This window comes from Simochromis diagramma, unplaced genomic scaffold (genome assembly GCF_900408965.1).
Source record: "Simochromis diagramma unplaced genomic scaffold, fSimDia1.1 OVJJ01000501.1, whole genome shotgun sequence".
In the NCBI taxonomy this organism is placed as follows: Eukaryota; Metazoa; Chordata; class Actinopteri; order Cichliformes; family Cichlidae; genus Simochromis; species Simochromis diagramma.
In genome coordinates this window covers 104,271-116,346 of record NW_024387320.1, presented here as the reverse complement: position 1 = coordinate 116,346, position 12,076 = coordinate 104,271, and the positions used below count along the sequence as shown (strand labels likewise).

General features: G+C 41.2%; 1 protein-coding gene across 12 annotated transcripts in view; it reads left to right on the top strand.

Moving 5' to 3' along the window:
* Positions 1-12,076, top strand: part of LOC120717603 (dedicator of cytokinesis protein 9-like) — a 73,628-nt gene that overhangs the window by 60,061 nt on the left and 1,491 nt on the right. For 3 of the 12 annotated variants that reach the window (XM_040005730.1, XM_040005731.1, XM_040005725.1), the window contains 21 exons: positions 5-121; positions 378-489; positions 577-710; positions 2,983-3,097; positions 3,225-3,291; positions 3,396-3,443; positions 4,143-4,279; positions 5,089-5,204; positions 5,318-5,455; positions 5,560-5,742; positions 5,868-5,981; positions 6,142-6,357; positions 6,630-6,687; positions 6,790-6,896; positions 7,171-7,293; positions 7,410-7,523; positions 8,711-8,857; positions 8,949-9,159; positions 9,770-9,960; positions 10,056-10,156; positions 10,499-10,637. In XM_040005730.1, coding sequence (XP_039861664.1) covers positions 5-121; positions 378-489; positions 577-710; positions 2,983-3,097; positions 3,225-3,291; positions 3,396-3,443; positions 4,143-4,279; positions 5,089-5,204; positions 5,318-5,455; positions 5,560-5,742; positions 5,868-5,981; positions 6,142-6,357; positions 6,630-6,687; positions 6,790-6,896; positions 7,171-7,293; positions 7,410-7,523; positions 8,711-8,857; positions 8,949-9,159; positions 9,770-9,960; positions 10,056-10,156; positions 10,499-10,637 — 2,688 coding nt within the window. Of the gene's footprint in view, positions 1-4; positions 122-377; positions 490-576; positions 711-2,982; positions 3,098-3,224; positions 3,292-3,395; positions 3,444-4,142; positions 4,280-4,537; positions 4,582-5,088; positions 5,205-5,317; positions 5,456-5,559; positions 5,743-5,867; positions 5,982-6,141; positions 6,358-6,629; positions 6,688-6,789; positions 6,897-7,170; positions 7,294-7,409; positions 7,524-7,742; positions 7,749-8,136; positions 8,167-8,710; positions 8,858-8,948; positions 9,160-9,769; positions 9,961-10,055; positions 10,157-10,498; positions 10,638-12,076 lie in introns of all 12 variants that reach the window. The other 9 variants (XM_040005735.1, XM_040005723.1, XM_040005734.1 and 6 more) reach the window with 5 other exon arrangements.

Below are 12,076 nucleotides of genomic sequence, written 5' to 3'. Positions count from 1 at the left end.
TCAGAGCCAGCAGGCCAGGTTAGTCACCCTGTACTTGCCCTTGTTTGGTCTGCTCCAAGAAAACGTCAACAGGCTAAATGTGAAGGAAGTGTCGCCGTTCACCGTCAACCACTGCACCAGTGTAAGGGAGCCACCTAGTGTGTTTTCTGAGTATTATGTATTTATCCATATGCTGTGTCCATTTGATCCAAATTTTGATGCATGTAAAAATATCTCAATAATACTACAAAATAAATGTAACATATAAATATAATATAATTGTGTGTGCTTTTGAGCAGAGATTTTAGAGCTGTCCGTGTAGTTAACTTTCATTTAAAAAACACACACACAGTGTTTTATGTGGGTTTGATTCATTAAACTCTTTATTTGTCCTGCAGAATGGAAGAGATGATTCTCTCCATACCAACACTTTGATGACACCTCCGAGGTCGAGCACCTTTCTGGACACCGCCTTCCACAAAGATGTTTTTGGAGCCATCTCTGGCACCGGTAAATGATAAGACATTCCTTTTTTTCCCCTTTCAGGTTACTTTATGTTTATTTCATGTAACATCTCACTCTTATTCCTTTTTACAGCTTCACCTCATGCGGCGTCCACCCCCAACATTAACTCTGTGCGCCACGCCGACTCTCGTGGATCGCTCATCAGCACTGATTCTGGGAACAGCCTGCCTGAGAGGAACAATGACAAGGGCAGTTCCCTTGACAAGGTATTTGACAGAATGAGCTTTGAGATTCCCGGAAAATGTTTATGTATATGTATTAGAAATCCAATTTAGCCTTTCTTTGACGCATGTGTCTAACATGCAATTCAAAATGGCACTTCAGGCACATCAGATGTCCCCTTATTATGGGAAAAACTGCCACATAAAGTCTCTCTTTGCTAACTTGTGCCATTAACTCCTCACCTTCACTGTATGGCTGGCCATGGCAGACGGAGAAGTTTCTACGGAGACACTCTGTCAATGTCCTGCAATTCTTTACGGAGACTGAGGAGTCCATGCTCTCCGTGCACTCCAAGCGTGCCACCATGGACTTCTCCCTGCTCACTGTCCCCAGTGTGCCAGAGAGGGCCCTGCAGTCCAGCAGTTCACTTCAAGTACAAAACACCTCCTTGCTCCACACAGTCCCTCCTAGGAGTGTCCCATCTGGGAATGATAGTGTGTGTGTGCGCAGGTGTGTGTGTTGATGCCCTAAACTCTAAGCCCTTACTTTGCCAGGAGATTGTCAGGCTTTGTCCTGTTTATTCTCTGTTGCTGTAAAGCAGACGTGTTTTACCTCAGGGCCTCACGAGCGTTTAGCGCTTTTCTTGTTCCAGATGGTGATAAGCATGCATGCTTTTGATTTCCTCTCATTCGTGCTGTGTGATTTCTTGTCTCTCTCTGATAAACAGCCTCAAACTAAATCTGAGAAGATTTAAACACAAAGGACTGGATTTTTGTTGTCGTGTTTCACCCCGTGTTGGAACTGCTTTTGTTTCTGGTGTGCAGCAGCTGCTTTATTTCCCTGCTGAGGGGGCAAGAAGACACACAACTATTAGCAACTCAAGAATAGCTCAAGCCCCAAAAGTGTACCAGACTTTGAAGTTCACATCAGCCTTTCCAACCTAATTTTAGCCTTAAAGTTCTCCAGTCTGCAAAACACCCTTTAAAAATCCAAAGCAACAGCATCATGCTTTCCATGAAGTCATCCCCAGCTAGTTTCATGGTCTAGACTAACTGCTGGCAAAGGAACGTGCTTGGTATATAGCCAACTTCTTGCTGCGGTAAAGCTGTTGCTCTGCTGCTTGGGTTTTGTTTTTTTTCCCTGCCGTGTGCCTCAGCTGGGGGAACAAATCCCTGCAACATCTGGATGAATCATTTCACTGCAGTGTAGTTCTCTGAACTTCTGAAAACCTCTTAAGTATTTGGACAATAATACAGTTTTTGTAGTTTTGCCTTTGTAAACCTCAAAAAGTGAGTTTGAAATGAAACAATCAAGATATGATTAGAGTGCAGGTTTCAGTTTTATTCAGAGGATTTAAGAAAAGTATTGCATTACTGTTTAGGAATAAGCAATTGGACAAGGTGAGGTCTATTTCCTCACTATTCCATGGCAAAGTAAGCAGATAAAAGACCTGGCGTGTTTAACTTGTATTTGGTAGCGTGGCATTCCCTCACTGGAACGCTCAGTATTAGGTTTCATTCTCTGCCCAAAACTGATCATGCAGCACTTTACAGTGTAAAAGGACATTGACCCAAAGCATACTGGAAAACCAACCTTAATGTCTATTATGGCAAAGAAATTGCATATTCTTCAGGGACCATAACAATCTCAGCAGAGCATGCTTTTTCAGTTACCAAAGACAAAACTGAAGCAGCAACTGAAGGTGGTGATACGAGCCTGACAGAGCATCTCAAAGGAGGAAATGCAGCATTTGGTGATTTAAATATAACCAAATATTTTGCAGTATTAGAAACAGTTCTTTTGTTTAGCTATTCTAGTTTGCTAAAGTAATGTTGAGCCTCTGAAATGGGGATTTATGTGTGCTGCAATTTCTAAACGGTTAATGCAATACTTTTGTTAAACCCCTTGAATTAAAGCTGAAAATCTGGACTTTAGTCACATCTTGATTGTTTAATTTAAAATCCACTGTTGTGGGGAAAGAATGGGGAATAGTATCATTATCCAAATGCTTAGAGCCCACATCACACGGTTGTTCCTAAATAAAAATAAAGTTTTAAGCCAGAGCCAAACAAGAAAATCCTCAGCGTTGTATTCAGTCGTTGTGCTATGCTTGTATTATTGATTGCTGTTTTTTTTAAATGGTCAAAAATATCGTGAAAATGTACTGATGCTATCAAATAAGGCGACAGATTTTATGGCATTGCTGTGGTAAGTCTCAAATAACCTGATTAGTTTTTCAAATCTTACTTGGAGCCAACACACTGGTAGGATTATGTATTTTTCTATCCATGCCTGATTGTCCCGTTTGTCCTGCAGAACCAACCTGCCTCGACTCTGGGAAGCCCGCTGTTGCGATGTGATAAACTGGACCAGGCAGAGATCAAGAGCCTCCTCATGTGTTTCTTACATGTGCTCAAAAGCATGTCTGAAGGTAAACTCTCATCTCTGCGACAACTCCTGCTCTTCCAGCTTTACTTAATTGTTTACACTACGTTTAAAAAAAAAAAAAAAAAAAACCCAAAAGAAGTCTCCACAGTGTCCATCTCTGTCTCTTTTAGATGCTCTGTTCACATACTGGAACAAGGCATCATCTTCTGACCTGATGGACTTCTTCACTTTAGTCGAGTAAGACATCTTATAGAGAATAACCAGCTATTACACGCATTGCAGAAAAACACATGGCAACTGAGTTTTTTATAATAATTTTATACCCACTTTCCATTTCTCAGAGTGTGCCTCCATCAGTTCAGATACATGGGAAAGAGATACATTGCAAGGTAATGTTGCTGTCACCCATACAGGATTTCAGGCTTCTCAGCACTTGTTTATCATGAGAAGACAAATCAACGCAACTTGTTCATTAGGTTTTATGCAGTTTATGAGTATCCAGCTATTTGTTGTCTGTAAGCCATCATGTTGCTTATTATTGAAGGGTCTGACTTTACTGTTATTTTAATTTGATTTGATCAGAGTACACGCACTGTACTTGAATCACAGTTAGGGAACTCGCCGCGACTCCCAGAAGGCTTTATGTATTCACTCTGTCTAACCCCCCACCACTGTTTCTGTCTCTGTCCACTGAAACGCTGGCAAGTTTAACATAATGAAATAAAACCTGGCTCCTGCCCTCTCCTGCTTGGGTAAGCCTGAAGGTGAAACTGAGAGCAATTGCATGATAACTTCTCACCATTAAAAGAAAAAAAGTTGCAGTGCTGTGACACATCCGACGCTTTAAGTTCATCGCCTCTCGCATTCTTACATGCATGGCTTCAGCTTAAACCAATAAATGCTGTCAGTACCACTTTGATTATTCTCAGCTTTAAACTGCATGGCAAACATGCACTCACAACTTTACTTTCGCCTTTAAATTCTCATAAATTCAAATCGCTCCCAGGGCGTTCGAGTGTTAGTTGTAAAATCTATGTATTATTTACCGTAACCTGCAGCTTCATTAACTCATCCTGTTTCCTCATCAGGAACCAGGATGGGGCAGGACCTGTTGCACATGAGCGGAAGTCTCAGACTCTTCCTGTGTCCCGTAACAGGGCGGGAATGATGCATGCCCGCTTACAGCAGCTCAGCAGCCTGGATAACTCATACACATTTAACCACAGTAAGTGCCCCTCCCCTCATACTGTACTTCTCATCAAACACTCTCCATCACAGGGCCCTCGTCCTCCTCATGCCTCTCTTTCAACATCAGCATCCTCTTCTTCTCCATTATACTACATCCCAGCAGGAAAAGCCTTAGAAAACATGTGTGCATCAGTAAATTCAAAGAAACTGGGGAGGAAGCTGTGCAGCCGTCCACTGTTAGGCGATGATCTTGTTAAATGGCATTATTTAATAATAAGTTTCTTTGTGTTTTCAGTGTAAGAAAGATTTCAAGTGTTCTTGGCATATCTGTAGACCATGGTAAGAATGTACCAGGATGTTAGGACGTTTGCTATACTGGCTATGTTGATTTGGTTGATTTAAGAGCATGCCTGTTTTAACAGAACATCAGCTTTCAAAACCTCCTCATCCCTTTACCCAGCTCATCTTCTGCTCTCAACTTTACATTTTTACATTTCGCTTTGTGAAAGCAGTCCTCGTGAATTATGAAGGGTTTTATTCCAAAATTTCCAAAACGTTCCAGGAAAAGAATGTCAACATTTGAACTTCATGCAATCAAATAAAATCATCGCTGTAGTTTATAAAGAAAAAAATGCCTCGCCAGCTTGTGACAATTTTTCCATGAAATGCTTTAGTTTGTCAGATAATTTTGGCCTCAGTTTGGAATGAAACTCAAACTTTCATGCAGCGGCTTTGCCTCTAACGCTACGTTTTTGAGAGACATGACCATATATAACAAAGGAGAGGTTTTGCATTGAGTGTACTGGTGGTGATTGAAAGAACTACAGCCTTTTCTTGTCTTTGTAGCCTACAGTCACTCGGATGCTGATGTGTTAAATCAGTCACTGCTGGAGACCAACATTGCCACTGAAGTCTGCCTGACCGTCCTGGACACACTCAGCATCTTCATCATGAGTTTTAAGGTACCAAACAAATTCACTGTATTTTGTGTATTTACTTAATTAACCTTGTTCTGCCCCATTATTGTGAAATAAGGGCTTATTTTTAAATCCGATGATCCTCTCTTATGCCACAGACACAGTTGTGTGCTGATCACGGCCACAGTCCACTGATGAAGAAGGTGTTTGATGTCCACCTCTGCTTCCTGCGGATCAATCAGTCAGAAACGGCCCTCAAGCAGGTCTTCACTTCACTGCGCACCTTCATTTACAAGGTATGAAGGACTTACGCGCCTTATTTAATAACTTTTCTCCTTTTGTTAACCCATGAGAGGACCACGTAAGCCACTGACTGATTTTTGTCTTCTTGACCCCTTAGTTCCCGTGCACGTTTTTTGAAGGGCGTGCAGACATGTGTGCTGCTTTCTGCTATGAGATTTTGAAATGTTGCAACTCCAAGCTGAGCTCCATTCGCAGCGACGCAGCCCATCTGCTCTATTTTCTCATGAAGAGCAACTTTGACTACACTGGTCGCAAGTCCTTCGTCCGGACACATTTACAGGTGAGATAGTTGCCGCCACAGTAAAACTTTAATATCTACCTGCCTTAAGCCAAATTTTCTGGGATTCTAGAGACCACAAGCATTTTCATTCCTCTTTTGAACTGTTGACCTTTCTTTTTCTTTAGGTTGTGATTGCTGTCAGTCAGCTGATAGCAGATGTCATTGGTATAGGAAGTACTCGCTTCCAGCAGTCTCTGTCAATAATCAACAACTGTGCTAACAGTGATAAAACTATCAAGGTGAGGAACACACGTGCAACAGGTTCATCCTGGTTCCACTTAAAGAGGCCATTTGAAAACTATGCCTGAGCTTAATGAATAAAATAAACCAGTTAGAATCAAGTTTGCCTAAAGGAAGCTAACGATGATTTAGCTCACATTAGTGCGTCATCTTCAACAGAACACAGCTTTCCCATCGGATGTGAAAGACCTGACTAAACGCATCAGAACAGTGTTGATGGCCACAGCGCAGATGAAGGAGCATGAAAGAGATCCAGAGATGCTGGTGGACCTGCAGTACAGTCTCGCAAAGTCTTATGCCAGCACACCTGAGCTGCGCAAGACCTGGCTTGACAGCATGGCCCGAATCCATGTGAAGAATGGAGACCTGTCTGAGGTTTGTGGTGAAAGTCTGTGTGGCTGAATGGTCCTGCTTTTGATTTCTGTGTCTGATGTTGGGCCCAACAATCTTAAACATCAGATAGAGACTGTATTTACTTTGTATCAAAGCACCAGTGCCAGTGTGGCGTGCAGCGAGGCCCACCATCAAGTGCTGCAAACTGCCCTGTTTACTATGTGCTGCTTTTTCTAGCGATACCGATTTGCAGCATAATCGGAGCTTTTATCTACCCACGCTTATCTGACCTGACTTGTTTTTGCCGTTTGCAGGCAGCCATGTGCTATGTTCACGTTGCAGCACTCGTGGCAGAATACCTGCGGAGAAAAGGTACTTCGGTATTCTGTGATGGAAATGTTTCTCCTGCTTATTAGATAGCAGCCCTGTTGATTTAAAAAAGAATAATAATGCCTGATCTTTCGGTGTTTCCAGGCATGTTCAAGCAGGGCTGCTCGGCGTTTCGTGTTGTGACTCCAAACATCGACGAAGAAGCCGCAATGATGGAGGACGTCGGAATGCAAGACGTCCACTTTAATGAAGTACTTTGATCATTTGTGCTAAAAATGAAAAAATAAAATAAAATGAAATCACATTTGCTGGAGGAAAGCAGATTTAGTCACATCAAAAGCTGTTACTATTTCTATTTTTCTTTTATAAGAAAGAATAAATCAAAGAAGGCAACTATTTTCTTTCAGCATGTCTTTAAAATTGCATGTTTAATTGTGATAAAATGAGCTGCTGACACGCTGTGAGCTGTGTTTCTTTTGCACTGTACACCAGCAGCTCTCCATCTCTGTTGTGCTCATCCCTCAGGACGTCTTAATGGAGCTTCTGGAGGAGTGCGCAGATGGGCTGTGGAAAGCGGAGCGTTACGAGCTCATCTCTGACATCTACAAGCTCATTATCCCCATTTATGAGAAGCGGAGGGACTTTGAGGTACAAACTCTATTTGTCGGGTGTTGTATTCCCCCCGCAACAGTTCTGTTCGATTCAGGCTAAGCGTGCAGCATAAGCATCTTTAAATCCTGATCAAGTTCACTGACTCTACACAGAAACTGGCTCACCTGTATGACACGCTGCATCGAGCGTACAGCAAGGTGACGGAGGTCATGCATACTGGGAAGAGGATGCTGGGCACGTACTTCAGAGTGGCTTTCTTTGGCCAGGTGAGTTCAACTAGCTTAAACTCATTCACACTTGATTTCACTAAAGAAATCCTTCTAATGTCTGTATGAAGCACGGCAGCTGCTGATGAGGTTAAGTTTTGTTTTGCTTTGGGGGGGTTTTCCGTTACGATTATTATGCTGACGAGCATGACCACATGCTGTGGTGTTTTCAGATCCGCTCTAATACACCTCTCTGCTTCTTTTTAATCCTCTTCGAAGGCAGCGGTAAGTTATGCAGTAGACCCCGTGAGCCCTTGTGAGCGGCCTGAGTCTGTGTGTGACTTTGGTGTTGCTTCAATTCATTGCACTTCTCAGCCATAGTTTGTTGCTTCGAGCTACAGTAGCAGGCAGTCAGCGCTGCTGCTTCCGTTTGGGAGAATGTTTTGCATGGCACTCATTTACTCATCAAGTGTTTATGCTTTAGTTTGCTAAGTTTTAGTAATGACTGTTATTTTAAGGTTTATTAATGAATTTGTTGGGTGTGGTTGCTTCTATCTTTGAGATGTTTTTAGAAATTGATGGCATTAAATTTCTTCACAGTATAGGTTTCTGGTATAACAGTAATTTCATTTGTTTTTATGTGTATGTGTGTGTGTTGTCCACACCCCTGTAGCAGTACCAGTTTACTGACTCAGAGGCTGAGGTAAATCAATATGAAAGCCAACCTTTCAGTTGGAACTGTAGTGACGTTTTAGGCTGTGTTGTGCTCCTTTGCTAATGCAGTCAGTGCTGTTTCACGTGCATTGCTTATCTTCCAGCCCTTTAATTCCTCGTATTTTCCAGCTTTAGTGCTATCCTAATCTTTGCAGGAAACAGCTGAAGGGCTAATAAATCTCACTGGCATTCCCATTCCCATTTACATTCAAGACAAATAACTAACATGCACTGACTGTGTGAAATTCATGTACCTATGTCGGTCCTTTGACGTGTCTCACATCAACGACCTAAGACTGGCTTTTTTGTAGTTTTGGTCTCTGTTCTTAAATGTTTAATAGACGGTTGTGGATAGTTTGGAGTCGGCCAAATTCTCATATCTTTAAAAAAAAATGTCTTGACTGAAATGACTCCCACTCACAACCCATGAATGGTTTGATGTGGTATTATCTATTAGATAAACGCTGCGTTTTCATTTAGTCTGACAATTTGAAAGTATCTTATATGGGTTTTTTCCTCTTTTATTTTTTTAGGGCTTCTTTGAAGATGAAGATGGGAAGGAGTATATCTACAAAGAACCCAAATTCACGCCTCTTTCAGAGATTTCTCAGCGGCTCCTCAAGTTATACTCTGATAAGTTTGGTCAGGAGAATGTGAAGATGATTCAGGACTCTGGGCGGGTGAGACTTTTGTTAATTTATCGTTTATTTTTAGTTATTTAGTTATTTTGCACAGGCTGATACAGTTTTAAAACTCATGCATTCTCTGCAGATCAACCCCAAGGACCTGGACTCAAAGTACGCATACATCCAAGTGACACATGTGACTCCATACCTGGAGGAGAAGGAGCTGGTCGACAGGAAAACGGACTTTGAAAAGAGCCACAACATCCGTCGATTTGTTTTCGAGATGCCTTTCACCATTTCGGGCAAAAAGCAAGGCGGTGTGGAGGAGCAGTGCAAACGCAGGACTATACTTACCAGTAAATACCCAGCTTATATTTATGTTGTAGTGGAACATGGATTCAGTCAAACAGCGCTGACTTTCAGTCTTCAGGTTGTGTCTTGTTAGATGTCTCTTGCCTGGATAAACATCAGTGTTTTCAAAATACAGTGATCTGATAAATACAGGATAAACCCATTATCAGACTTCAACTGCTCTTTCTGATTAAAGTCTACTTAATCTCTTTATATCCTAAATGTTAGATACTTTTTTCTCTCTCTAATTATTGGCTGGCTACTCCTATTTTGGGGGGTGGAGTGGGTTGTGGTTTTTTTGGGCAGCACAACAGAGCAAGTCTGCCTTGAACTGTTCATTACACACGTAATTTTGTCCATTTATTTTAGTCACTGTGGATGAATGAAGATCTTGATTAGATTTTGAACATGTCAGCTGTTTTTTTTCATGGACATTTCGTAATCCTAATCAGGTTTTATTCATTTATGGTGCAAAAGATTCAAAAGTTCAAGCACGTCTTCTTATCTTTATTATGTGGTGGCTTTCACAGGCTGTACAGATCCTGAGCTGCAAAACTAAGAAAATCTGTCTATTCGCTATTCACCACTAACCTCATTGTGTTTTCTCTCCTCCAGCCACTCATTGTTTTCCGTATGTAAAGAAACGGATTGCGGTGATGTATCAACACCATACTGATCTGAGCCCCATCGAGGTTGCCATCGACGAGATGAGCAAGAAGGTGGCTGAGATCAAACAGCTGTGCTCCTCCAGCGAGGTGGACATGATCCGTCTGCAGCTCAAACTGCAGGGCAGCATCAGCGTCCAGGTGCCTGCTTTTAAGTTCTGTGAAACGTAAAAGCAACACAATACAAACCTGACATACAATACTCACAAAAAAAAATCTATCACATCCGCCCTCAGGTAAATGCAGGACCTCTTGCGTATGCCAGAGCTTTTCTCGATGATACATGTGCCAAGAAATATCCTGATAACAAGGTCAAACAGTTGAAAGAGGTCTTCAGGTGAGATGTCGCTGACTTACGTGAGGGTGTGAGTACCACGTTTGCATATCTTTGTGGGGACCAACAGCCCTTATGGGGACACAGTTCCCGTCCCCAGAAGTTTGAAGGCATTTCTGAGGCTCAATGTGGTTTTAGTGTCAGGGTTACAATTAGGTTATGGTTAGGTTTAGGGTTAAGGTTAGACTTCATTTTTGATGGTTGGGGTTAGGGTAAGCAGCTAGGGCAAAGCATTATGTCAATTAGATGTCCTCACAAAGATATGAAAACATGACTGTGTGTGTTTGTGTGCAAAGATTGTTCAGATCTCCCTTTAGCACATTTTAACACTGTTTTTGCGATCAGGCATTTTGTGGATGCGTGTGGCCACGGTTTGGGCATTAATGAACGACTGATCAAAGAAGACCAGCAGGAGTACCACGATGAGATGAAGGCCAACTACAGAGAACTAGCCAGAGAGCTGTCCATCATCATGCACGAACAAGTAAGTACATTAGCTGTTGCTCAGCCCAAGTAATAGTGTAATTACATTGAGCGTTGCTAATGCTATACCTGTAATCTGACTCTGAATTAGGGTTTTAGCAGGTAGACAGTGTGTCATTTATTATATGACTGATTAAGTGATAATGGGCTCTTTGATAACATCACTCTCTGTTCTCTCTTTGTGCTGACATGAGCAGATATGATGGTAATGAAAGACAAATACGTGTGCAATAAAGACAGTTAATTGTTGGTTCCGTCAGATGTCTGTGCAACTTAAGGATTGATGGTACAAAGTGGCTTGAGGTGGAATTGGTGTACACATTACATTTTAGACTATAAAACAGACTCAAACATTAATAAGTCCTTGTTCTCAATTCTAATTTGCCAAATGTTTCTTAATAATATCATTAGAATTTTTTAAGCTGGTAAAGCTAGAGGACCTTAAAAACACTAGATAGATTGATACACAGTTATCTCATCAGGCCACTGACTTATCTTTACATCCCTGCAATAAATCTGAAATTAGCCACACATAAAATATTATTTTAGTCAGCTCACCGGGAAATTGCAAAAAGTGCCCTTTGCAAAGACTGAAGCCATTAACATTGAAGTATTTCAACTCTATTGCAGCAATTTCCAAAATCAAAACATAAAACATTCCTGTTCTAAATATACTTGTTCCAGCGTCTGGCTACACCAACAATCACATATTGGCTTTTTTTTCTGTTTTGGCTTGCCGAGTTATTGTCTTGCACGCATACACAGTATGTACCGTGTATATGCATGTACATATATGTGTGTACATTACATGTATTTGAGTGTGAATTAACAGTATGTTTGTGGATCAGATTCAGAATGTGTGTGCTATGTAACATCAATTTACATTATATGTTTATGTACATACATACATGCACAAATTTTTCTTCTGCTTTCAGATTTTTTTTGTGTGCGTGTTTTGTGGATTGATTGTTTTTACCTAGCTGTTTTTGGTTTCATGTATGTGTTAAGCTTCCTGATTAATACCTTTGCTTTAAATTAGCTTTATATGTCTTTATATGCTTGGTTAATATACAGCTACAGCAAGCTAGTTAGCTTAACCTGAGACAAAACCTCAAAAGGGAGGAAAAACTGTTTGCCTGGCTCTGTTCAAAGCCAACTAATAGCCTGACATGTTAATTAGTTAATTAGAAGTGCTAACTGACAGTTTTTGTTACTATTTAGACAGAAGTTGCTGTTTCCTCTTTTTTCGAGCCTGTTTGCCTAGCTAAGCTAGCTGTGTTCCATCTGTAGCGTTATATTTTTGCATATATACATGAGAGTAGTATCAGTGTCCTCATCAACTTTTAGCAAGAAAGCTAACTAGAGCAATGTTAAAAATGAGATTCACTTGCAGTAACTGTTTGCTAAGACTGTCTGTTCTTCCCTACACACTCTTTTCTT